Source organism: Poecile atricapillus, chromosome 17, assembly GCF_030490865.1.
Source record: "Poecile atricapillus isolate bPoeAtr1 chromosome 17, bPoeAtr1.hap1, whole genome shotgun sequence".
Lineage (NCBI taxonomy): Eukaryota > Metazoa > Chordata > Aves > Passeriformes > Paridae > Poecile > Poecile atricapillus.
Window position 1 is genome coordinate 5,959,024 of NC_081265.1, and position 27,429 is coordinate 5,986,452.

At 47.5% G+C, this 27,429-nt stretch overlaps 1 protein-coding gene across 1 annotated transcript in view; it reads right to left on the reverse strand.

The window, feature by feature from the left end:
• Positions 1 to 27,429, reverse strand: part of CACNA1G (calcium voltage-gated channel subunit alpha1 G) — a 142,052-nt gene that overhangs the window by 42,719 nt on the left and 71,904 nt on the right. Inside the window, exons 11-20 of the mRNA XM_058852357.1 lie at positions 21,034 to 21,185; positions 20,314 to 20,499; positions 19,079 to 19,193; positions 18,235 to 18,390; positions 11,170 to 11,263; positions 10,446 to 10,633; positions 9,867 to 10,313; positions 4,270 to 4,370; positions 3,022 to 3,145; positions 101 to 169 (exon numbers count right to left, since the gene is read on the reverse strand). Of these exons, the coding sequence (XP_058708340.1) occupies positions 101 to 169; positions 3,022 to 3,145; positions 4,270 to 4,370; positions 9,867 to 10,313; positions 10,446 to 10,633; positions 11,170 to 11,263; positions 18,235 to 18,390; positions 19,079 to 19,193; positions 20,314 to 20,499; positions 21,034 to 21,185 (1,632 nt within the window). The remainder of the gene's footprint in view (positions 1 to 100; positions 170 to 3,021; positions 3,146 to 4,269; positions 4,371 to 9,866; positions 10,314 to 10,445; positions 10,634 to 11,169; positions 11,264 to 18,234; positions 18,391 to 19,078; positions 19,194 to 20,313; positions 20,500 to 21,033; positions 21,186 to 27,429) is intronic.

A 27,429-nucleotide genomic window follows, 5' to 3' on the forward strand; every position in this document is an offset into this window, starting at 1 on the left:
CACCTCATTTGCAGCTGGTAGACCTAAGGGTTTTGTGAGCCCACCATAATAAAAAACAACGAATATAATACAGACACACTCATCCTCCACCTGCATTTACCTTAACTGTCATCTCAGTCAGGAAGATGACTGTGAAGATGTAGTTGGAGAGTGTTAGGAAGATCCGTTCCTGTGAAAAAGAAAATGAGAGACAATGTTTTATAGCCTGCTCTGTGCAGCTGTGCATCCCCCAGTGCATATTTGGGTGGGAAAACTGTTCTCCTGATTCTGTGCTGAAACAAATCTTGGACTGTTTGCTTGCAAAGAGGAGAAAATCCAAATATTTAGACAATAACACCGCATGGTTGAGCCCTGCCAGGCTCTGTGTCAGCACCACGGACAGGGACAGCCTCCAGCACCTTACCCCCAAACCCCACTTGCCTCCAAATCCTCCCGAATTTCCCCCAAATCACCCTCCTCCCCATAGTGGAAACGGGGAGATGTGCCCTCCTTGAAACATGCTTGACAAATCTCTATCTGCCTCTCACCTGCAGACATCAGTGCATCGTGTAAATGTCACTGAGCTCCCAATTCTCCCAGAAATTAAGTCAATATTAGAGTGACAGAGCTGTGAAGCAGCAGAAGCTGTGGGATGCTGAAGCACAGCTGGCCTGAGTTATCACAGTTCCAGCAAAGCCAGCAAAGCTCTGGGGGTTTATGCCAGCTGAGATCTGCCCCCAAAAGGTCGATTCTGTTGCCCAAAGCCATGGGCTACACTGGTGTGAAGCCCAACAGCCTCATTTCACAGTCCCCTGCACTATCCACCAGACCATGCCCACTCAGCAAGAGCAGCTAGTGATTACAGATGAACCCATGGACTAGTTCCCTACCTATAGCTAGCAGAAACCTTTCTTTTTAATAACAATTATTAAGTAAATTACACATTTCCTAATCCTTAGCTTCTGACTCCCTGCACTGAGAAATGGACAGCAAAAGACAGAGGCTGGAGGAACGATGATGTGTGTGCACGTCATATGAGCACACACAACTGGCCCCAGTCCTGCTTTTAACAATTTTGGATTTATTTCTGCCTCTCCCTACAGAGCAGTCCCATAAGAGATCCAGATCTCTCATTCAAAATGAGATGTAATTTAAACAAGACAAAACACCTTGGCAACTCTCTTGCTTTCCAGATAACGATATACTGGAAGTGACTCAGGAACCACAGAGTAGCTTGATTCCATACAGGGTCCATAATTAATTAGGTCCTAGACCTGTTCTGTGATTGCATGAGCTGTGGTAGGAAACATCTCTATTGTTAGCTATCTGCCACACAAAAGGCTGCTGTAGGGGGGCAGGCACTGGGCAGGAGGGAGAGGATAGGGAGCTGCTTGTACAGCTGGAGATAAAACACCAACAGCACGGAGGTGAGACTGAGGATACTGCATTCCTGCCTGGCAAGCTTGTGGCTATTTTGAAGGATAATCTCCCTGGTCCATGTCATGCACTCTGCAGTGGGGAGTGCATGCTGGCTCGCAGCAGCAGCCCCTGTTCTGATAAGCCAGCTGAAACTGGGACAGGGACAGAGAACTCTCTTGAAGCAGTTAGAAAATCCACAGCTCAGGGAAGCAAAGAACAATTATTTTAAACAACTCAACCTAAACTAATTCTGTCGTTTCCAGATGAAAGCTCCATCTGCACAGGCAGGGCCCATGCACCCCTCCTGGATCCCCTGCCCCATTGCTCAGCATTCCCCTTCTCCTCTGCAGCTTCCAGGCCATGGTCCAGCTCCCTTTTTATAACCCAATGATGGTGAACCTCACACCAGTCCCTGTCTCCTTTCCTCTCAGTATTCTCCCAATATTCTCCCAGCCAGGGGACACCACAGCTCCTCCTCTCCTGTATGAAATACTGGGTTTGTGTGCTACAGAACTTTGCTGTGGACTCCTCTAACTCACACTTCTCACCCCATTTCCCTTCTCTATGCACCTGCAGCTCCTTTTGGAGCCAGTGTTGGGGTGGGGTAACTCTCAGAGGACATAGCAAGGGGCTCAAAGGAAGCATTTAGGATTTTCAGGGAAGTTCTCAGGGTGCCCCATCTGGGGATAAGCAGGGTGATCTCCTCCTGCTCCATCAGCTGGCAGGGAGCCCTGCTCTCTTCTTGCAGCTGCGAGTTGGTGCACGACTGCATGGGAACTGAAAAAAAATTGGATTTAGGGAAAGGACTGGTGGGAAAACTGTTACAGTAAGAAGGAATACTAGGGAATGTTTAAAATAGGCAGAAAGCAGCCTAGACTCCAGTTTTAAGGTCTTACATTGAAAATCCACAAAAGTGAACAGCCTGACACGCCTACATCAACAAAACAGGATTCTATATGATTGTGATATGAGCAGTCTTGGGCAATAAATCAGCCAAAGCCCAGCACATCTCAGCCCAAATCTATGCTAAAACAAAAGATCAGTAGGACGGTTCTGCCCCTCTGATTGCTGGATGCTGATGCTGTGAGGGTCTAGTTTGAGGAATCCTTACACACAGTATTTGAACAAAGAGGTTCCAAGAACTGGCATTGCAGTGCCTGCATCAATTCAGTTTTTCTGGTGTCACAACAAAGCTGATACACAAAGGGGAGAGAAGAGTATGAAATGAACAGTTTCCCCCATTCCATTCACACCACACATATGTGCCTGTGGGGAACAGATGGAAGAAGTGAACGTTGTGTTGAGAGAGGAAAAGTGTTTGAAGGTTTCTCAGGGAAGGAAACTGAGACAGATGTCATGCTATGTCATGTGTTAAAACCTTGATTGTGCTTCCAGAAATGAGAACTTGGATACATCACAGGCCACGATCTGCACTCTTGTGCTTTGAAAGGAGACTGAGTAGGGGCCAGGAGAGTTGCTGCACTTAATTCAAAGGATACTCAGGGGGTGTTGACACCTTCCCATTTTAAAAAGACAAAGAAAACAAGACTGAGTGCACAGCAGTTGGGTCCAAGCCACAGGTGTTTGCTCCATGAAGAGCACAGGAAAACCTCAGGAACTCACAGCGCTGTGAGGCTCAATTTTGGGTCGTTCCATGGCAATGGTGATGCAGTTCAGGAAAATGATCACCAAGACAACATGATCAAACATCTTGTGAGTGATGATTTTATTGCACATCAGACGGAATCTGTCAAGAGAGGAAAAAAAAGAGTAGACACAGACTAGCTATTAATGCTCAACTGGCTGGGGCGACACACAGCAGCTCAACGCATAGCAGGGGAATTGAGCACTCTGCTGTCAAAGCAGATGAGCTCCAATCTCCCAATCCTCTCCCTGGCAGAGCCACACACTGAGGGCAGATTGGGTTTTGAACAGAAAGGGATCTGAGCTACGGAACTGAGCCACAAATTTCAAGCCCTGGGAATGTTTGTAGGGGACTTTGGTCACTTGGAACGGGGCAGCTGCTTCCACGACTTGGACACACAGCCAGGTTTGGATCTGCTCCCCTAACTGGTTCCTGGTGCTCAGGTTTAGCTTAAATTAAGGAAGAAATACTCCCAGTGAGCCCATAAGGGTTGAGCACACACGGAACAAAGGGACAGAAGGTATTTATTGTGACAGATGGCTGTACACTGACTCAGGATTTATAATACCGTATTACATTTCCCAGAGTCTGCTTCTGAAAATCTCTCTAATCTTTGTATGAATGAACCTGAACACTGTCCAGGGCTCTCAGCTCCAGCACGGGAAACCCTTGGGTGCGTGTCCAGAGGAACGCATGGAGCAGCACAGAGCTCAGCTGGCTCCACATGGCCAGGCAAGGGCAGAGCCAGGGGCCTCCAAGCAAGGAGAGGGTGTTCTCTCAGAGAAAGGGAAGGGGGAGCACAGAGAAGTTCAGTGGAGAGGCAGGCTGAGGAGGTCTGGGAGTCCTCTGCTGGGCTGTAAGTGTGTGGTGGGGCAAATTCAGATTTTTCTGCTTGATGCTGCACCTCTCTCCCTTGCTCCAAGCTCATCATACTCCACCAAAAAGTGAAAAATGTGCAGAGCGTCATTGCCAAAGGAAATGAACCTGATGAAGCTGCAGCCACACCCTGGGCTATGGGTCTTGACTGGATACTCCTGTGCTCTCTGCAGCCAGCAACTCTTTGCTATTCAACCCCGATGTCATGCTGGGGCAGGGGAAGGGCTGGGAGTTTTGTGGATTGACACACAGAGACCCATATGGGATAAACAGGCAGATGAACCATTGTAATGAGGGCACCATTACCACCCATCCTAGCACACCACCACTGCCCGAGTGCTCAGCCTTACCTGGAGTGAGGGGGGAAGATGAAGATGGACCAGGAGTCCCTCTCTTTGCAGCAGGTGGGGAGCCGTGCCTGCAGCCAGGCCTTCATGCGGTCCCTTTTGCTCTGCAGGGAAAATGTACAGAGCGGGAGGAAAACACACAACCATTAAAACAAACCCCCCAAAACCTCCTCGTGAAGGACTTGGGGGCAGCTTTTCACTAAAAACCTTATCTTCAAGTGCTCAGTGAAACTGAAATAAAATCATGTCCCCAAAGAAGACCCTGCTGGGCAGGGGAAGGAGCTCTGGCAGCCAAATGAGGGCTGTGCCAGCCCTGTGAGCTTGGCCTTGCTTCTTTCTCTGTGTGGTCACTGCATCTGGCACACAGTTATCAAAGAGGACAAACAAAATCCTTGTCCAAAAAATGATAACCCACTCAGTCCCTCCAAATACTCATCAGGTGCTTGCCTGAATCTTCTAAGGTATTTATTTTTGTGGGGTATTTTTGTTTGGTTTTTTTTTAAACAATACAGAATGCTTACATCAAAGGTTATGAAGGGAGTAGAGGGAAGGATTCCTGCTGCTTGCTGGGCCAAGCCCTGTGTCCATGCACCAGCAAAAAGCTGAAAAAATCATTTGAGGCCCAAGTTTTGGTCCAGGAACACAACGGTGATTGTCTGCCTTCCATTCAGCATGAGATTACAAAGCCAGAAGGGAACACTAAGGTCAGCCTGACCTGCATGAACATGGGCCATCCAACTCCTGCAAATTAATTCCTGCTTGAAACCACAGCACATCTTCAGCCATGCACATTTATGTTATAGACTGCCTGCAAGGTCATTTCAGTTCAGGAGGGCAGACTGCAAAAGCCTGAGCAAACAAGTCAACCAAAGACATCAAAAATTGGATGCTGAGGGGAAGCCTCATCCAGGCTGCAACTTCTGACTTAAGTTTCTCACCTTCTCATCCATAGACCTCCAAAGGAAAATCTTTAATCCCACTGGCAAAGCAGTGTTAGCACCCTGTGCATGGGCAACCCTTAAAAGCCAGGCCAACATCTTGTTCACCACACCAGGGCTCCCCCAGCCCTTCCACATCAGAGCACCAGATGATAAATGCACAGACAGGTGTGTGCACTGTAACCAGAGTGCTCTGCAGATACAGAAAAAACAATTCTTGCTCTTTCATAAGCCTTATTTCTCTGCTGCCACCTGGGCTTGGATGGGCAGACCTGGAAATATGACTGTGTGAGCTCTTTGAAGCTTCTTCTAGAGATTTAAGGGCCATGAGGACACAGAGGGGTGTGAAGGACAGTACAGGAACCACCGTCACACCTCAGGAGCACCCATGCTCCAGGACTAAGGCACTTTCATTTGTTGCCTCTTGGAAACAGGGAGGGATTATTCCTTTTGAGGCAAACTGTTAGCACTTGAAGTAGTCTGGACTGTAAAAATGGGATTTGTTAGGGTAATTGAGTGGAGTGGAGGAAGTGCTTTCTCTTCCTACAGCCACCCAGCCTGGGGTCTCATTAGTGATGGCAAATAACTGGTGTAGTTCCTGTTTTAATGAAAGACCTTGGTGACAACCTGAACCCTTCAGAAAATGAAAATCACCTTGGGCAAGTAAGATGAAAAGTTTGAATAACAAAAAGAAGAGTTAGAGCTTTCTACCCTGCTCCTTCAGCCATCCATCCTTCCCTCAACTTCTACACACACAGACCATGCACCACACACCAGTGGGGTTTTGGTTGTCTTGGATGTTCTCACATCCCTTTTCCAGCTTCAGGCAAGGAGTCAGAACTTCTTCCTTCTCTCTAAACTATATTTAATAGAGCATGCATCCTTGGGGTTGCATTAGCTCTTCAAACAGCCTGGTTAGTCAAATTACTAACAGATTTTACAAAGGTAAATAAATGGATAAAAATCAGGAGTCTGCTCAAAGCTGTGACTTTTTGATTGCTACCCTAGCCTCTGGACATGGAATAATAGCTACGACTCAGTCCAGTTCAGCTTGTGAGCTGGAAGGTTTCCAGAAGTATCTATTATTCAAAGCAGTTCTGGTATTTATCAAGGGGATTTGTAGTGAATGGTAATACGTCAGCAGCACAGAATGCTTTTTTATATTCCTTTTGTTCAATTTTAATGCCAAAGATATTTTGGGGTTTGGCTAATTGTTGCAGCTTGCAGTTCATGGGCTAAATCAAATAACAAAGCCAAAAAGTGATCTTCCATCATGTCTCTATTCAGTGGGTTACAGTAAGGGTGAGCACCAGGGCTTAACTGGGGCTGCAGTCTGGCTGCTCAAAGGAGGCAGAAGTACATCCCCAGAAACCTAAACTCAGAGGAATTACTCCATATTTCCACCAGTGGAACAGCACAGTTCAGTTAATTTGAGCCAAAGGTAAGGTGTTTGTGTTTTTGAAATAAAGCTCAAGTGTTTCCAGCCACAGCCCCATCCAAGGCTTTCCCAGAGAGGTCCAGACCAGCTCCAAGTGCTGAAAATGGGGCTGATTGCTGCTCAAACCTGCATTATGTTCCAAGTGAGATATCAGTTATGAGGCTGAAATCACATCTATTTGTTCATAAACCACACCTGGACAGGATGAATAAAGATGTGGGGGGAGAAGAAAACCAATCTTTAATTCAATTTCCAGCGACTTGGACAAAGCCTCCCTGGGTAAGCCCTTCCAAATCCCTCACCGAAGGCAGCAGGAGCCAGGACATGGGAAGATGCTGGGTGCTAACAGGCAGCAGTGGGAATGGAGCCCCTCAATCCCACAGCAATGAGAGCTGCTGATAAATAGCTGGGGATTAAATTATTATTATTATTTTTAGGAATTTCAGATATTAATGCACTTCTGAGGGTAGGAGGAAGGCAGTGGGCAATAAAAGATGACTGATGCACTCCTCAGAGTAAGGGAGAGGCTTAGATTTATACAAGATTTATTATGAGGATGGGGGAACTGCTGAAAAATGCTCTGTGAGCAGCAGAGGACCTCCAGGCAAGCTGGAAGCTGCACAGAGGCACTCAGGACTCAATTATTTAATTTTAATATGCAACAGGGACAGGCTGAGAGGGTTTGTGAGTGGCTGGACCGCAAGCCACAGAGAAAAAGTGGAATATGCAAGGGGAAAGGGGCTGCAATAGTAAAATGCAGTGAGGTTTTTGATTGGGGGGGACATATTGGTTGCATATTCAATATTTCCCTTTCTTTCTGCTATGAGCACTGAGCAATTTGGGTAGAAAGTGCCCAAAAGTGTCTAAAATCCAGCAGTTGGAAACAACAAAGACCTGGCAGCAGATCCCTGATGCCAATCACAGCCATGTGTACCCAAGAAAGCTGTGGATCACTCTCTCTGTGAGAGACTCCTTGTCTGCAGTAATGCAATAAAGAACAGATTTCAGCCCCCCTGGCTTCCTGGTTCTGGGGAGAGAAGCTGTCAGGGGCCTGATTCTGGCCCCTCAGAGGGATGGAAATTCAGAATAAACTCATCGAAGGCAGCAGAGCTGCACTAATATAGGGGTAGCCTGGGAAATCCAGATGAAGCCTTTGCTCTTCCTTTAATTTCTGCACAGAGACAATCAAATCCAGGCAACAAGGAGGGATGCAAAGCTTTGATGCAGAACAGCATATTTAGGATTACTTTGATCTAAGTAATAGGCAAATTCTTCTTTTGTTGATGGGGAGTTTTGTATTTAATTTTTTCCGTTTAAAATGCAATTTTTTTTTTCCTCCTGACTTTGTCTAATTTAGGAGCAAAGATTCCCCCCCAAATGTGAGGAGCCCTGCGATCTGGGGGCTCATTTTGCTAATCTAAGCAATATTTTTCTATCCATCTGGTTTAGTGATTTGCAGTGAAGACACATTTCAGAGCATGGGGAAAGGCACCAGCCAGCTGCACATATCCCAGCTGTGGCTATCCCATGGGCTGGGACAATTTATTTCTCCTGTTCTGTCAATTCTTCCCCTTAGCATTTGCTTCTGACCATGCCATGGGAGGGTATTGAGGTGATTACACTCTCCATGGCCTCAGTACACAGAGGATGATGTTTGGTTTATGCTAAAAGCAGATTATAAAAATTAAAAAATCTGATTCAACTCATTGTCAGCACTGGCTGGGAGAGGAGGGACACATCACACTACACCCAGCACAAGGGGGACTGCTGGCTTTTGATCCTGGGGGGGAAAAAGGAAGGGACTGGTGAGATGGTTGGATCAGGTGAGCTGGAAAAGCAGCAGATGTTGGAGCATGAGAAAAAAAATCCCTAGCTAGCAATAAAGAGCATGGTCTCTTCAACACTTTTAATAGGGGGGATTTTTTCAAAAAATAATTACTGTTCCTTTTCTTAAAAATTCAATTTATTTTATGGAAGTTAAAAAGAAGGTTAAGACAATGAGTAAAAATCCCAGGCTGAGGATCCATGCTGGAGATGTAATGGGATAATGGCTTTTTGCAAAGGCCATTCATGGCTGAGTGTGTTCTGCCAGCACTAACTCTCCTTCTCCTCCTGTAAGGAACAGAGCACTCTGGAGTCAATGCCACCTTTTGCATCCCTTCACATGATCCCAATGTCATTCAATATTATGTTATTCAATGTTATTCATTCAATAAACTCAGTGAAAAAGAGTAAAATCATGTCCACAATCTGCAGCTTTCCTGTTCTCGGAACAGCCCCTGCTTACTATCACATCTCTACCCAAACCCCATCTGCTCCCCTAAGAGAAACAGTCACCCCTGGGGATGACACATCAGAACATCACACTTTAAATCTGGGAACAAGGTACAATCAAACAAAGAGATAATCTGGAAAGAGCAGGAAACACTCCAAAACTTGCCCCAGTGCACACATGACAGCCGGAACTGCGACACCCTCATGCCCAGCTCAAGCCCCACTCTGCCAGTCATGCAAACAACTTTGGAAAAGCAGCCAGATTCCCCTTTTTCCCCTTTAAGATACAAACATCCATGTGAAACAAGGACCAGGAACCCTCATCCCTTCCCTACACTTGCAGTCCTTTCAGCTTCTATTTCCTAAATGACACTTTTCAGGTCTGTGAAAGAGACACTCATCAGTGAAATGCCTCTTCAGATATAAATTAATGCAAAGCCTCTCAAATTACCATCATCTCCATGGGATTAATTCTGCCATGGGAATGGGGGACCAAGCCATGCTTTCTTTTCCTATAAAAGTTTTCTGCTGCTGGTATGGGGGCAGAAAACTGAATAACAATTGCAAAGCAAGGAGACTTGCTTGTTTTTCTTTAAAAAGCAACAACACACACACAAAAAACCAACAAACAAAACAAAGAAACAACAAAAAAACCGCTCCAGAAAAGCCTATATTTCCAATAGTCATCACTCTGCATGATTTAGTGGAACCTGGGCAGTTTTGCCCTGACGTCTCCATCATGAGCCATCTGATACTGCACTGTAATACTTACTTGGATACCAATCCCATTTCTGAGAGCATCCACTGCCTAGAGACCTTCTGGGTGACTGGTCTGGTGGTGATGGTGAAACATAATCCCTTTTGCACCCACCTGTGCACTCCTGAGACCGTGACAAGTTTTGTTTGGACAAGTCATGAAGCCCAAAACGAGCACGTGGTGCTTTCCTTACCATGTTGCCTTCATCATCGCCATCATCACCATCCTGGTGGGGCTCATCCAGGTGGAGCTGGCGCAGCAGCAGACCCGGGGAGCTCCTGCCATTGCAGTCCTGGTGCTCGGAGACAGACGTCCTGGTGCTGTGCATGCTGCTGGTGCGGTGCAGGGAAGGCACCTGCAAAGTATCCTGCAGGTCAAAGGACCCTTTTGTTTCCAGGGACTCCATGCGGTGAGGCAAAGAGCCATTGAAGCTGCCGGCCCGGCTGGAGTGCTCCTCATCCGAGCTGTCCCCTTCCTCCGAGCTCTCGTTGCCTTCCCCCGACAGCAGCGACCGGCGCTCGCCGCTCTGTCCCCGGCGCTTGAGGCTGGGGGCCCGGCCGATGCTGTTCCAGCTGGAGCGGCGGCTGTTCCAGGAGCTGCTGGCACGCCAGGGGCTGTGCGGGGAGCTGCGGGTGCTGGGCTGTGGGAAGGACAGGGACAGGGACAGGGACAGGGACAGCATCAGATCTGTGCCACCCGCCCCAGGCCAGCGGATGGACAGACAGCCCCCAGGGACGCACTGAACACCCGCGGGGGGAGGTGATGCGAGTACCGGGGACTTGAGCTCGTAGGTGGCCACGGGCTCCGTGGAGACACCGCTGGCCCGGCGGGACTCGTAGCCCTGCGCCCCGTCCCCGAACACGGCGTTCTTCGGCATGGGCATGGGCGTAGCGGCCGTGTGGATGATGAGCGGCGGCGTCAGACTCGTCTTCAGCTCTGGGTGGTCGCTCAAGGCCATCACTGGAAGAGACGAACGGGGTTTAGGGGGAACACCTACAGCCTGCTCATGGGCAGGCACAGCTGCTGTGCAGGTAGGGTTCTGCTCTGAGTGTCAGGGAGATGTGGGCAAACAAGCCTTTCTGGAGAACTGGGTCGTCAAACAGGAATGGAACCAGGTGTCAATGGGATCAGGTATCAATGGCAGAGGAGAGAACACCCAAAAATGTCACCTGCTGCCCTTCAACCTCCAGTCACCACCCACTGGCTCCAACCCTGGGAATTTCCTGCCCGCTCCCTCCATCGTCCTTCTCCAAACTCCTCCAGCAGAGACAGCCCCAGACCTGGGGCTTGATGGGGAAATTAACAGTTCGAATGCAATCATGTCTCTCCCTGCCTGCATCCCACAGTCCCACCCCAAACCTGCTGCAAAGTCAAGCATGACACAACTGGGACTACAGCATTCCCTCTAGGAGGGTTTTTTTCCTTTCCGACACACTGTTTTCACAGCAAAGCAAGGTTTCTGTGGAAGGGTCTGTCTTCCCAGGGTTATTACTCACAGGCTGGATTTGACAAGTTTTTCTTAAGTTCTCCCTCCTCTTCCAGGCTGCGGGGGAAGAGATCCCCCTCGGAATCAGACTTGGAAGCATCACCCTGGAGCAAAACAGAAGGCTTCAGCAAGGAGGCTGAGGGGCCACAGTGCATGAACAGCCCTCTGCAAATATGGATTCCCGTGTCCAACACCACACCTTACAGATCCACTGAACTTCGTACCACGATGCAACATCATCTTCCACAAAATGACGCATGCACAGGTTTATACCACAGACTAATTAACCTCCTACCAGGAAGACGGATTGCCTCTGTCTCCAAACACGGTCCCAGAAAGGGATCAGGAGAAAAACCAAACTCTGCCTTAATTTTTGCTGCTGGAATTGCATACATGGCAGATGTTAGGGAAGGGCTGATATTGATGATCAATTTGGGGACAAAGGATGATCCTACTCTCTCTGAATTAATACACCTAAAACTGGCTGAGTGTGGCTCTTTTTAGTGATGCTTTGATGGAGCAATCCAGGGTTCAGAAAGGGCACAACAGACCCCGAATTTCCAATGTGACAAACGTGACGTGTCCATGGATGCTGCATCAGCACAGAGGGGATCCAGGTGGCAGAACCCAACATCCACTGCCACGAGGAACCCTTTCCCTCCCAGCTACCACACACAAGAGGAGCAAGAGTTTTGGAGGTTTACACTGGACCATTTGGGGAGTTTAAATTCTGCTGTATCATTTTGAAGGTCAGTGGTTGAGCGAGGCCTGCCTGCTCTGACAGGCACCCATCCTCAGGCAGAGGAAGATGATGTTGAGCATTGTTCTCTGTGTGGTGCCTGGGTTCTTGCTCGGTCTTGTGGCACAGACCCTGATTCTGTCCATTGGCACTGCAGAAAGGTGCTTAGGGTGTGGTATAGTCAGGATACACCTGAGAGGGGCAGAGGTGCTCGCCAGAACCATCGATACCCATCCAAAAAGAGGAGGATTCACGGCTGAAACCACTGCTCTGGCAAAGGGCACCAAGCCCTGTCACAATGGAGAAGAGGTAGGAAAGGGGGAAAGATGCTGGGATGGGAGAAGCCAAGCAGATCCTCACTTTAGCAGTGAGAGCCCAGGAGCCCCAGAAAACCCCACCAAGGCTAAGCTGCTTCTGCAGGAGCCCTGGCCAGCACTGCTGAGGTTTGGTGCTAGGGTACTCGTTGATTGTAAAATCTCAGGACCCCAGCATGGGACAGGAGGAAGAGATTAATCCAACACAGATCAGTGCCCCACACCTCATTATTGTGCAAAATCCCAGAGGGATGAGCCCCAATACTCCCCCCCACCTATTTACTGTGGGGTTACTAAACTATAAAGCTAATTTTTTGCAGGCAGGCTGGATATTCAGAGATATTTTTAAGGCAAAAGAGAGTGTGATGTGAAGTGTTGACTCAAAATTTCCCCTCCTGAGGATCCAGAACTTCTGTGCTTTTCAGGGAAGCTCCTGCAGCACGCAGTCTGAGAAGTTCAGGAATGCACCTTGCAAGGGAGAGCAGTAAAGTCAGGCTGGCCTGAGCTTTCCTGGAGTCAGATCCAATCTCTGTGTGAGCAGGGCCTCCAGCTGGCTCCAGGTACACTCCCCACAGAGGCTCCCAGCTCAGCCTGTCAGCAGCCCTGCCAGGAATTACTCATTCTCCCTAATGGGTTACTAAAAAGAAATAAATACTGGGAAGAATTTTACGTGATTTGTATTCCTGGAGTGCTCTTCAACAGCCCTAAGGAAGTTTTAAGGGGGGCACAATGAGACCTGTGCCGAGAGGGGAGAGCAGAGCTATGTGGGAACTTCCCACCCCCTTCCCCAGCACCAAACCCCATGTCTGGAGGGCAGTGAGCATCCCCTCCCAAACACCACGTGCCAGACTCAGGACGGTGCAGGCAAACATCTCGTAGCCGGTGCTGCTGCCCCGTTACCTGTTCTTGTACTCCCAGTTTGCCTTTCTGGATAGAAAAGGGGTTATGAGAGAACAGGGAGTTAAAATCCTTTTGGGAAATGAGAGTATGCCAAGCTGGACCAGGCTAATGACTAAACCAGCGTGTACCAAAAGGGACTGACACACTGGGATATGAGGGGAAAGGGCTTTTGGGCTGAGGGAAAAGCCAGGCTTCTTGGAAAGGACAGAAAGGGAAGTGAGTGGTAAAGAGAGAGGTGAGTTTGGCAGAAGGGTGAGGTTTGTGGTGTGCTGTGCTTCGGAGATCCGCGGCTTCTTCCGACCTGAACGGGACAATTTCACATCCTGTCCTGTGGCATCGTGCCAGCAGTCTCAGCACTCCCACCAGCCTTTCTGGGACATGCCACAGGGTAACTGCTGCTGTCCTACCCTGCCTTGCAGAGCACAGGACTCCCACACACACATCAACACACACACACCTATCAAAACAGGTTTGATTCCAGGTCCCTTCACTCCTGGGCATCCTCCCCTGCCTGCATGAGGGAGCCTTGGCAGGTGTGCCCTGCAATCAGCATCACCATCCACATCCCCAGGGGGGTCCCTGGGACAGGACTGTGCCTTGGAGAGGCTGTGACAGCCCCTTGGGGAGCCTTCCCCAAGGCAGGCATCCAGAACAGGGTCAGCAAGTGCTGCTGGCTGGAGCCACATCAGCCACTTGGAAGCACCCACCTTAATTTAGCTGGGTCCCTCAAAGAAGGAAGGGACTTAAAATCAGGGCTGACTCAACAATGAGGGTGACAAAAAAAAAAAAAAGAAATAAAAACCAAAAAAAACACTTCCAAAACACCCAAATAGACCTGAAAAGAATGACAGCTACTACGATGAGAACAGCACCACAGTGTGTGACCAGGCACCATGAGAGAGACAAGCACAGTGGTGGTGGGATGTGCTGTACGTACCCCCGACGAGTTGACAGGCAGCTGAATACAGCTTAACTGCCCACTCGCTTCTTCTCGCTTGGAGATCTCCTGAAGGAGAAATGTGGGGAGGGAAGAGGGAGGAAGGGGAAGGTGGGGTTCAATTTTCAGTTTCAAAAGCAGGACTGAGTGGGGAATCAAAAAACACAGGAGAAGAGGCAGGGAAGCAGAGGGGAAGGGGGTGGAGGGCAGTGTGTGGCCAGGCACTGGATCCATTTCACTCAGCACAGGGAGAAAGTGGGAGATCTCAGGTAGAAAGAAGCCCTTTGAAGGAACCAGCCTTACACTCTTTAAATTAAGTGTTTCGAACAGAGCTTGCTTCAGCTCCTAAGTGATAATTGCGCTAATGAAACACCAGCTAATTATTGAAAACATGGATTTTTTTTTTTGCAGCTGTATAATAGCATCTTTATTTATTACACCTTCATTATGCAGCAATGGAGGCTTTTAATGAATGTTTGATTAACACAATATCAGTGCTCTTGCAGGCGAAATACCAATTTAAGGAGAGACACAGTCTGCTGTGAGTTCAGACCCCTGCTCATCCCTTTTAGTGGAGACACCCATTTAAATCAGCAGTTTATACAAGGGGTCTGCAGCCAGAGCAGCACAGCCCTGTACTGAGAATTTTTGTCACACCCATGACCCCAACATTTCACAGCAGCAGAAGTCAGCCTTTCCCTGCCCACTTGGAAAACAGACATCATTTTTCACCTTGTTGTGTTTCTCCTCGCTCAGGGGTGGCTCTCCCAATATTCCTCAGCATTTTTCAGCAGTGTGGCAGTGCCTGGTCCTGTCCCATCAGGAGGTTCCATGCTGCAGCAGCAGGGCACAGATTATCCCACCAGCTGACTTTCTTGCCTACAGGGCAATGGATCTTTCCTCTGGTCACTAAATGGTTACAAAACTCATCCCAGCCTAGGCTGGGATGAAGAGTTTAAGGACTGGCCAGCAATGTGATGGATGCTTAAAGTCTTTGCTTGTAACAGAGAGAGAGATGGAAAAGCCATCAAAAGGGAAAAGATGGAAACTTTTCCTTTCACAAGGAAAATCCCACTGAAGCCAATGGGCAAGGGATGCAAGAAAAACACCATCCAAAATTCCCCCTGCAGGAGGACGAACTGTTCCCTCCAGTGAAAGCCCAGAAGAAATTAAACATCCATATTTCCCCAAGGATGCTACCTCTAGAGAGCAGGCAGTGTCCTGCAGAGGATAGGAGAGAGAGAGGCTGGAGGACCTGAGGTGCCAGGGAGGGAGCAGGACACAAAGGAGGGGAAGGATCAAACCCATGAGTGAGGACAGATGGGGACAACAGGACACAAACTGGGAGGATTACCAATGGAAGAATACACCTTGGAGATAACACTACTGGAGATTCCCACAGGAGAGGAGTTTTATGCCTGACAAAGAGGAGTCATTCCTTGCTTCAGAGAGAAGTCTCCAAGGCAGGCACCTGAGTGGTCCAGCAGCAATTTCCAATTAGCAGCTCAATCAAATGGAGTCCCCTGCTCACCTTCCCCACACCAACACCAGGGTCCAATTCAACCAGAGAATGTGCAGTCAAAAATAACCTCGTGGTAATAAGTCCTGCCTGTGCCTTTTGCATGAGAGAAGCTGGTTACCAAATCAAATGAAAAAATGGGGAAAAAACCTCCACCTCAATCCTACAAAATATATTGCTCTGTATTTAAAGTTTGGAAGAGGCCCTTTTAGTTTTTCAGCTGCTTATAGTCATCTTCTGCCTAGCAACTGGGGCTTCAAAGCCATTCACTAATATTAATGAGATGCTTGTGGATTGAGGAAAGGCACTCAAGGACCAGGGAGATAAAGGCAGCAGCCCCAGGATTGTGTTTCAGCCCAGAAATCTGAAGGAGAATGGAAAAAAAAAACCAAACCAACAAACTCGACTCAGAAGAGTCAAATGCAGACACGGGCAGTGGATGCCGGGGTTTGTTTACAGCGAGAGATGATCTCTCTATTAATTCTGCTTAGGAGAGGATCCTCTCTGTGCTGGCTTGCAAAAACCAGAGTGTGATCTGTTCACAGAGCTACACACAAAGCTGAATAAACATAAACCAGCAAGGCCAGACCTGGGGCCTGACCTCCAGAGACATTTGCTCCCAGTCTGCTGCAGAAAACCTGGGTTGAGCCAAGGGATCTCTTGGTGCCATTGCACCTTACTGGAAGAATGTAGAGAACTCAGAATAACTAGGATGTGGAAGGAAGATTATTATGGAAAAGCTATCATCCAAACCTGAGATACTATTAGCAGTATAATCAGAGTCACATATTATAGAAATATGGTGTGAGTTTGTTAAAATTGTCATGGCTGCACAGGACTGACAACCTGGGCTTGGTCTTCAGGGACTCCACTGGTTCCTGGTCCCTGTGCTCACCTCAAAACTGGCAAAAGCATCACTGGCTTCAGGCTGTTCCAGTGCTGTCCCAAATCCGAGGTTCCTCCCTGATTTACACAGCACTTAAAGCACATTTCAGCTTACACAGATATCCTGGAGCTGGCCTGGACCAGCCCAGCGCTGCCCTGGCAGAGGAGACGCGGGGGCAGTCCTGCTGCAGAAAACAGCCAAGAGCAAATTTGAGGAGTGTCACAGGCACTTCCCTGACTCCAGGGGAGCCATACCCTCAAGGACATAATTACTGGAATAAAACCACAACACATTAAGCCAGGACATGACTTTACAGGGAGCTGCACCGTAGCACAAAGCAAGGGATAATTTGCTGCCCAGGAAGAGGCACACTGCATGGTAAACCAGGCTGAGCCAAGGAGCAGAGGAGTCAGCCTCCCTTAAGGGCCAGGGGCTGGCAGATGGGCTGCTGCATTTAAAGGCTGTACCCTTTTTCTCTGCATAGTGGATGCCCCAGGTGATCTCCTGTGCTGGTGACCTTCAAAGATCAATTTGCTAGATTGAACAAAGGTTGGGTTTCGAAGCTGCCACCAGGAGCAGACAAGCAGCTTTGTACCTCTTCTCACTCAGGCAAGGGAACATTTTTGCTATTTGAGAGAACTGGGCAAAGGAACATTTTGCTCTTCAAGACAACCCAGCAGTGATTGTCCCTTTGGCTGAATGGTGGGGGGGCATTTACAGACAGAAACAGCTACAACAATAACAATTAAAAAAGAAAAGCACCAACATGGAGAGAGAGACGATACCAACAAAAAATTTCTTCTTGCTATGTCCTGGTATGACTCTATTTAAACTCCAAACTTACAAAAATAGTAATGATAATAAAACCAGCTCTGTTCATAGGGTGCCAGGATATTATAATATACATGCAACAAATCTTAAATAATATTTACTCACCCCACAATGCTTTAATAAATCAAGAGATAGTGTATAGAAGCACAGCCCATAAAAGCAGATCCCAGTGAGGAGTTTCAGGTTGTATTTACCTCTCCAACCAAACCCCCAGGCAGGGTGTAAGGGTCCCCTCCCCTTATGGGTGTTCTTGAACAGATGGAAAACTTTTGCCAGGAGTGGGTGGGCATCACAGGTCCCCCAGTCTGAGGGGGACTGGGTGACATGCACACCCACTCCGAGCTGGACAGTTGGATTGGCAGTAGGATGGAAAAAAAGGTTGAGCTCAAGCACCTCGTGCCCCCTCAATGCCTCCAGCAATGCAGGATGTCTGTGGAAGCTCCCATTACGGGGAAGGAGATGGCAGGGACCAGAAATCATGTTCTTTAAAATACACAAAGCATTGCAGGGCTGGGAACTGGTACAGCTCCATTAATGCATATAATGAAAAAAGATAATCGTGTCACTAATCTCTTACCAGCCTGTGTAAGTTTTCAGGAGGGGCCTTTAATCTGGATGACAAACATGGTGAAAACTGTTTCAAAGAGACTGTCATAGCAGCAATCCCATCCACAGTGCCTGACTCACCCCTCGATTCCCACTCCTGCATTAATGTTAACAATGCTTTTCATTTAAGCCCTTCATTTAGAGGGCTTGCTGCATTAAATTGCACCATGGCTACGGAAACAAAAAAAGAAGGAAAAAATATAAGATGACCTAATATTTTACCCCACTTTTTTCCCATAACACTTCTGTCAAGGTATTGGTGTCCACCTCAGAAATCAGATTCCAGGATCTGGAGGCCCTAAAACTTGAGAAGAAAGCCAAGGCATGAACATGAGGACATTACCTCTGTCTGGAAACCCTCTACCAGGATGGCCACCAGCAGATTAAAGAGAACATAATTCCCAAATGTCATGAGAGCGATGAAGTAGAGAGCAGCCCACGAGGAGGTGGAGGCCATGCCATTGTAAAGGACCTTGTTCCAGTCTTCCTGGGTCAAAATCTGCAGAGGAAAGGTATTCAGACTATGGAGATGATAGATAGCATGCTGGGTGTCCACACTCTGGATGGGCCAGACAAGCATCCTGCTTTTAGGATATATCCACTGTAGCTGTAACCACAAGAGGATAAATCCCTTCTGAGCCAGAGAAGAGAGAGGACCAGAGTGCCTGTGATTCCCAACCACCAGCAAAGACCCTGTGCAAACTGCCCTGTCCCCCATGTCCAAGAACAGCCATAAGGGAGGGTAACATCACACTGGTCAGACCTTTCCTTTGGTCAGCCAGAATGATTTAAAGTCCTTTACAGATCCCAGGGTTACAGGGCTCAGAGCTGCTATAACAAAAACCTGCACATATCAGCTATAAACCAGATTCCATTATTTGTCGAAACACCACCACAAATGGTCCTGATCTCCTCCTTTCCACCCTTTCCCTCTGCATTTACTTTCACCCACCCAGTCCACACCCTACAAACACAAGATCCTCCTGGCTTGGCAGCTCTTCCTCAGCAGGGTTCTGATTTAGTCTGGAAAACAGTCTGAAAGCCTCCATAAACCTGCACTCGTGATTTTGGGTCATCTTCTTTCCACGGCATGGAGCTTGACTGAGCTCTGTCTGATGCATTGGAAACCAACCCCTGTCTTTGGAGTCTCAAAAAGCCCACCAGCTCTGGCATTTTCCACTTTGTACCTGGAAAACAGTGACGATGGCCCAGAGCAAGGAGTCAAAGTTCTTCCTGTCAGGCAGAGTGTCACCATCCCGCTCCGAAGCGAACTTACAGCCAAAGAGGTGCATGCCCAGGATGCTGCAAATGATAGGAAGCAGGGGCTCAACAATGGGACCACCACACAAATCAGTAATCAAACAGCAGAGTGACTGTCTCCTGATTTCACCTGGGCAATTCCTTTTTATGTTTTTTTTTTTTTTTAAAAAGATGGATTCTTTGTTCACTGAAAAACATGCCTTGAGATCACGCAAATCAGTTGTGAATCTAGGTCAAATCTGTCAAGGAGTTTCAACCAAAAAGTATGTCTGCTCCTTATTTTTCTTCTGCTTTGTTTTTTGTAAGTCAAAACATTGTCTTTCAACATTTTCTAAACAAAATGTTTTGACTTTCTGTTTTGCAATGACACATTTTCAGCAAAATATGCTTCAACTGAATTAGGAAGACAAAAAGGATTTCTGTGAAATGCCTGAATAAGATATATCAGGGGACTTGAAACAGCTTTTTCAATTTTGACAGAAGAACAGAATACCTTTCATTAAGGATAGATACTAAAAGAGTAATCTGCTTTTCCCTGCTCTCTGCTAGTAACCTGAATAATCAAATTATTTACAGCTCTACTGAGTACCAGAGCAGCAAATGGCACTTTTGGAGTCTCACTGGAAGAAGGGACATTATCCCCTGGAAGAGAGTGACTCTCTTCAGCCTTCCCAGTGCCTGCATTGCTCAAACACTGCAGTTGGCTGTAGAAGAAGGTTCTTCTCAAAATCTAGACCAAAATCTAAAAATACAGGGCTACGCCAACCCTGTTTCTAACATTTCTACTTGTCTGAAGACGAGGCCATGAAACAGCACAAGTACCACCATGTCTGACATTTCTTTAGGAACATCATCCTCTACTTGGCAGTATTTTTAGCACCAGGCTTACCAGTTGGTAAGTAATGGGATTGCTGTCTTGGGGTGATGTCAAGGAATCAGCCAGCCTGAAAGATTTTCTTTCTAAACCATTTTGCAAAGACAAACATCTCATTTGGCTAACTGAGAGAATTTAGGGCAATAAACCACAGCCAGAAATGCTGTTTCTGGCACCATTCAGCTCAGCCACATTCTGGTATGGACTCTGTCAACTCCTCATCCCACCACGGGATCCCATCTAAAAACCCAGAGCAAGCTCAGGACAGGGAAAACTGGAAACACTCACCTAAAGATGAAAATGAAGAGCATCAGCAACATGCAGAAGGTGGCCACGTTGTCCATGGTCTTCATGAGGACAACGAGCTGGCGCTGCAGGGCTGGCATGAAGCGGACCAGCTTCAAGACGCGCATGAGACGAAAGGTGCGCAGCACGGAGAGGCCCCCGCCCTGCTGGCCCACAATCTCCCACACGCTGAGGAGGACAAAAAATGTCAATGCAAGATGACAGGACAAAGCCTAACTGCAAAGGCCTGGAGGGGAGGCAGCGAAGGGAAGGTGAAATTCAGAGAGAAGAGAGATGGAAAGTTGGCAGAGATGCACTGCCAATGCCCGCGGTGATCTGGACTCTGTCCAGGCTTGCAAAGAGCAGAGGACCACTTGAGTGTCAAAAATACGCCTGGAAATCAGTGACTGCAGCTGCAGGGGCAATTATAGCCTTTGCATGTGCCAAAAAAACCAGAGATATTTAATCAGGCACTGGTTGTGCCATTTGGATCCCAGACTGTCCCAGGACATCGGGACTGATAGCTTTCTGCTTCGTCCTCTCTCTAAAATGACCATAAAATAATCCCAAGATATGTATTAGCAATCATGCCTAAGTGCATTAATTACAGAGAGAAGTTTAAAGTGTCACAGGAAGGTATTTATGCCAAATCTCCGTCGCTTTCTGTTTAATTAAACAGCCAAATGAGGAGAAACACACATAAAGAAAGCTCAAGGTTTGTACCTAATCACCACAATGATCCCATCAAAGATGTTGTATGGATTCTTAATGTAGCCAAAAGGACCATAAACAAGGACTTTCAACAGCATCTCCAGGGCAAAGAGGCTTGTGAAGACAATGTTGCTGATCTCCAGGGCATTGGTAAGTTCCTCTGGCTGGGGAAAGAGGAAGAAATTGAGAAAACAAACAGCCAGCTCCATATCCAAAAAAACACATGGAAACACAACAAGCCTCAGTACTGCAAGTGTGAGAATACCCATGCTAGTGATGTGGTGAGAAAACGGCAATAGCTCACTCAAAGTCCAGGACATGGAATGAAAATACTTTCAGAGTGTTTAAGGTTTAGAAGTCCATTGTAAATCCAGCAGGTAAATTTGGACATCAGAGCTTTAGTACCACCTCAGGAGATTTAGGCAGAAGTGGCATGTACTGAGGCTTAATGCTTTTACATCCCCCACATTGATTCTCCTTACGCAGAAGGGAAAGTCAGACCATTTTCTCACATAAATATCCCTTTAGGGCCTATCTTTTTATTCAGTACCTCATCAAAAGATTTGAGCTAAGATTTTTCAAAAGCAGAGATCTGAGGTGATATAACCAGAATGGCTCCAAAAAAATCTCATTACTCAAAAAAAAAAAAAAAATCTCATTATCAGGCAGTGCCAAATCTGCAACTGAGGAAGTGCCCGATCCTGGCATTCCAGACAGGCAATCTGAAAATAGAGATATGAAAAAACCCCAAAAACTTAACAAACAGACCCTTGGTAGTCTTAGACCTAAATTAATACCTTTTATGTTTTTTTAGCATGTTTCACAGAGGGTTCCCAACAATGCCTGCAGATGCTTCTCTTTCCCTGACAGGTGGGTGGGCATAATTGGAAAACATATGGCAGAAGACAAAACCCGGTGGCTTTGATCTGTGTGGGATCAGTCAACAGCAAAGACAAAATCCACACATCAGATACCTTCTCCCCATTTAACCCCCACACATGGCTGCATGTTTCTGCTGAAAGGCTTCATTAAAATCAGGAGCTGACATCCTGCTGGCAGTGGGGTCACAGCAGTGCTGAGATGGCACGGGGCAATGGGCTGACAGCTCACTGAACACCTCACACACAGTGGCTGCCAGGTTCCCCTGGGGTAGTTTGGCTCTGCCTGGTCTAAATCCCCACTTGTAACCACCCATGTGGCTTTAGATGCCTGGGCCATAACCATGGTGGGTTATGGCAGATGTGCAAGCTCACAGCAGCCATGCTACGAGCAGAAGACAACGTGCAACACATGCAGCTGACTGCACCTTCCACTTACATGAATCACATTCATGACTGGCCAAAAACTTCCTGTGACAGACCACCAGCTGCTACACCACATCACAGGCTGAAAGGTTTGACTTGAGGTGACCCAGCCCCAGCACCATGGCAACCACGAGAGTGGAGACCTCAGGGGCAGGGTCAACACTTGGTCAAGTGTTCTTCAGAGCCACAAAAAACTACAGTGAGCAAGGGGTTTATAGATACATGCTGGCAAAAAACTCAGATAAATCGATGCAGGCATTCCAATCTTTGTTTCCAAGTGTTGAACTACCCAAGCCCAGCCTCTGCAGCTCGAGTTCCTCCAACCTGGCTTGAGGGTAGATAGGAACCCAAATTGGCATGGTGTTATCTCAGCGTGGTAGTGAATCCCTGAGAATCTATTCTCACATAGGTAGGAGCTTGTGATCACACAGCATAGCAAAGGAGGAAACAGCAGCATTTTAAAAAAATGTAATTAAAAAAGGGAGAAAGAAGAGGGTGTTGAACAAAACTTACACCTCAAACATCCTTGCTGAAGAACAGATCCCTTGGCTAGAGCTTGCCAAACACACCATGCACACAGCCCAGATCACCCGCTCACTGATCTACAACTAAAATACAAATGCTGCAGCTCCCAATATTAAATTCAGCCATGGTTTAATGCTTTAATACCTATGGGAACACTCAGACACAGGGTAATAAATAGGCCAGGAACTTATATGTCAAGCTGCACCTCAGGACAATTTGAAATAGCTACAATTCTACATTACTCACACAAAAATGCCAACTCATTCATGAGTGCCTCAGTGCCGAGGCAGGCTGTGCCGTTATCAGTACCGCAGTGATAGGGCTGGAAAGGAGATGTGTTCCTGGAAGATTTCCTTCTCATCCATCAGTGCCACTAACCTGGACCCTGAAGGCTGATTTCCACCCTCTGTTCCCCCTCTGCAGTGGCACTGTCAGATCAAACTGGCCCTGCAGGCACAACCCAGTTAAACCCCTTGCCAAACATCTCCAGCAGTCACAACATCCCTTCCTCGTGGAGGGACATGGAAAATCCAACAGCCCTGGAAGGGATGACACGTTAAGAGCATGGATTAATGAAACTTTGGACTTCACAGGCACTTTCTGGTCAGAGATATTGTTGGAATGTGCAAATCCAGATGGGATGTGCTGTCAGGGTGATGTGGGGAGGCAGAGTGGGAGCAGCACTTACATTGCAACCCTCCCAGGAGCCTTGGCACACACTGGAGAGGCTGTGACCCCTCTAGGCCATGAAATTTCCCTCCCAGACCACCCAACTCAGGAGATATCCAACACCCAAATAGCTCTGGCACTGGCTTGTGAGAGCTATGGGTCAGCCCATGCTGACACAGCAGCAACAAATCCACCTGCCTCCCATTGCTTCACCTCAAAAAAGCTGCCTGCTCCCCCACTCCTCCTCCACACACTCTTTTCCATTTCTCTTGCAGGGAACAGTTTTTAATACCTGAGGCACTGGGCAAACATAATAAGAATGAAGAGTGGGGACTGCTGAAACAGAGGTGAGAATCAATATCCAAAAATCTAAGGTAATTGGCCAAAGTGGATAGAATGAGAGAAAAGTGAGAAGAGAGAAAAGAGAGGAGAGAGAGAGAAGAGATCCAGAGCAGCCTGGAGCTCTGCTGGGGTGGGCAAGCTGAGCTACTGGAAGCACATCACATTCTGATCTGGCTGAAATCGGCTGAGTTATTTTGCTTTGGGAAACTACACATCCCTAAATAGCTGAGATGGGGCAATGCAAATTACTTGGGGGATTTCATAACCATCTGTGAAGCAGGGATCCCCCCAAGACCCTCAGTCCCACTCAGGGGTCCCCAGGGTAGCTCATCATCCCTTTCAAGGGACACAGAGCTGCAGCTGGTCCATGGGGCACCCCTGCCACGAGCACCACTGGGATTTATTTGTACCAAGAGCTGTGATCAAGATCCTGCCCCAGGAAATCTCAGCTGGGCAGTGGGGATTCAGACCCTTCTAAGAATGCCAGCTATGGGATTTTTGTTCAGCCGCAGATGTATATAGACAATGAGATTTTTTATAAGATGCTTCTACTCTAGAGAAATCACAAGTATGTCTGAGACCTCTTTCCTGAGACTTCATTACAGTACAGCAGGAACATGATTTTCCCTCCCATGGGAACTGAAATTATCATCCCATCCCAAACAAGAATTCAGAATTTCAGACTTGGGAAACTAAAACACAGTGCACAAAATCTTGGAGGTTCTTCCCTCTGTTTCTGTCCCTATTCCTTTATCCCTTTGCTCTGTACTGTAAAGAGTACAAAATTAAAAAACATAAATAAAAGTCAGCTTGAAGAAGAACATGGAACTTTTTATTCCCCAACTGTCCAAGTGGACATTTCAAGCACCTCAGACAACATATCCCAATAAAGTTGGGGTTTTTTTGAGGCCAGTTCACTGAAACTGCTCCTCTCCCACAAACAGCTTCAAATGTGATAAACTGCCATTTTCTGACAATAACAATCTAATCAAAACACTATTGACCAGCTCTAGACATGATGTACCTGAGAGACTCACTGACTCCTGGCACACAACCAGCTCCATGGATCCTCACTGGGCTGGGAGGAGAAGAGCTGGCAAAATCACTCAGATTTTCTCTCTGAGGGCCACAACACAGCAGCTGGGGGAAGTAGCATCCTTCAAGTCAATGATATATTGTGGGGAAAAATAAACCCCTCAGGACCATCCTAAAAGGGACATTTTTCAAGAAGCAGAAACTGATGTGCAGATATGAACTGGGGATTCTGTGCCTGGGGTTTCTAAGCAGCACAAAGCCTCTGCTCACCACCCCCATTACAGCACAGCTGCCACAGCCTCAGCTTCTCCATTAAAAGATGAGTCTGCTAATTCTCTCATCTGTAGCAGCAGTGCCTAATTAAAAGGAAAGCATCCTATGATTAAACGAGCAACATCCAGAAAGAGCGAGATCCAAGTGTAATTCAACTGTGGTACAAAACACCAGCTCTGCCGATAAGCCCTTGGTAAATACTGAATTTTGTTTCCAGGACATCTTGCCATGCTGGACACACAGATGTGTTGTCCTGGATAAATCATTCCCTGTTAGCCTTCTGTTTGTGTAGTGTCAATTTGTTGATATACCAAACAGCACATTGACAAGTTGTGGCAGCACATGAAATCAGAGCAGACAGAAAATACTGGCATTGGCATTGGGGCAGCAGAGGATGCAAGCCCTGGGCACCCACCCAGACCTGACCCTCCCTGGCAGGGGGCAAGTGTGGCAGCCAGGAGGGCAAGCTCTCTGCACCCTGCCTGGAGGATTCAGGGCTGGCACCAAGCAGGGCACTGCCAGCAGGGATGGGAGGAAGCAAGGGAAGATGTCCTCAGAGTGCCTCGTGAGGTATCTCAAAGCTGGACCAGCACCTTGCCCCTTTTTCAGCACTCAGAAATAGGCTGTAATGCATTTCTTTCTTTTTTCCCCCTATTTTTAAAGCTGAGTAGAAGCTCATGAGTGAGATGTCCGATGGCAGAAGGGACAGGCTCCATTTCTATGTGGGCAGATGCCACATGTCCCTGCACACAGGGCTACAAGGTGTCTGCTGAGCAAGCAAGGCTGTGGGCACTGAGTAGGGAAGAAAGTGAGGACAGGAGCTGAGGCCATGCAAGCCCTGGGGACTGTGTTCCCCAGTTTCTGGAAAACAAGCCCTGCTGCTGGATGAAGAGCAACCAAGTGCCCCAGCAGACAGTGCTTACAAGGCTTCCAACTCCTGCCTTCCTCCAGCTGTGACCCATTTAGGGCACAGGGTCTTCATCATCATCATCAGACCTGCACCCAGTGCCATGGGCATGGATGGAACAGATCCATCCATCCCACACCCCCCTGACCAGACAATGGGCTCTGGGCTGCTGCCAAGCCTGGTCTTGTCCAGCCCCTGCTCCTGGGATGCCAGCACAAAAGAACAGAAGCACCCCAGGGTCTTTCCTCTTTATCTTGCTAACAATAAAACAGAAAAACCCACTCTTGTCTTGCCACAGCACAGGGTGAGGGATGGGACAAGCAGCCAGGAGGCAGATCCCTCCTGATTCCAAGGGATATCTTTGGGATATCGCTCTTCCTCCGTGAGTGGATCCAGAAGACCGTGAAAACTTCTAAACCATTCAAACTGCTGCAAGAATAAGACCTTTCTGAAATCATTACCATGGCAACTAGGAAAAATAACACAGAAAGAAAATAGCAACCTCAGCTATTTCACAGGAAACACCAGCAACGTTTTACTGACTCATCACTTGCAGATTTCTAATATATATACATAAGAAAGAAAATCAAATGTGTCACACAAAGATAGGATTTTCAACTTGACACTTCTCTGTTAAGATCCTCTCCACCCTCCACGTGGGTGCAGACACATACCAGCTCCACCCCAAAACGGGAGCCAGACCACAAGTCCTGGGACAAAATGCAAGAAATTCTGACGAACAGAAGCAGCTCTTAATTAACAAAATGAGGTGCCCTTTGTTTGCCCTCTCCCACACTCAGTTCCCCATGACTGATAGCTCATGGCTGTGTCCTCACACAATCCACAAGCCTTCTCCATGCACTGCTCCCATCACATCCAGGTTAATCCCCTTGTATCAGTGCACCCACCAAGCCATGACCATCAAAAATACCACTTCAGTAAATAGAGCTCCTATTGGCTCCAGAGCTGCTAGCAACTTTATAAATAGAAACTCAATCCACACATATTTTCAGAAGTGACATTCATTGTCTTTGGGGCTCCTTAAAAGGTATCAGACTTTAACTAACTCTGCTGTGCCCAGCAGAGCAAACCTGAGTCATGCTTAATCGGGGTCTGATAGGCTTCCTCTATTTGTCCTTTGCCAAACTGGTTAAAAAAAAAACAATTCAGAAAGTAGCAGGATTGCAGCAGGTTTTGCTCTGCCCCTCCTGAGGCTGGAGACATGGGAAAGGGCAGCATGCTCACTGCTCAGTGGGCTGGAGGAGAGCTGCTGGGATGTTCAGGATTTATAGGCATTTATTATAAGGAAATGACTTTGACAGACAAGTGAACAAGTCCAGTTACATCCCTTCA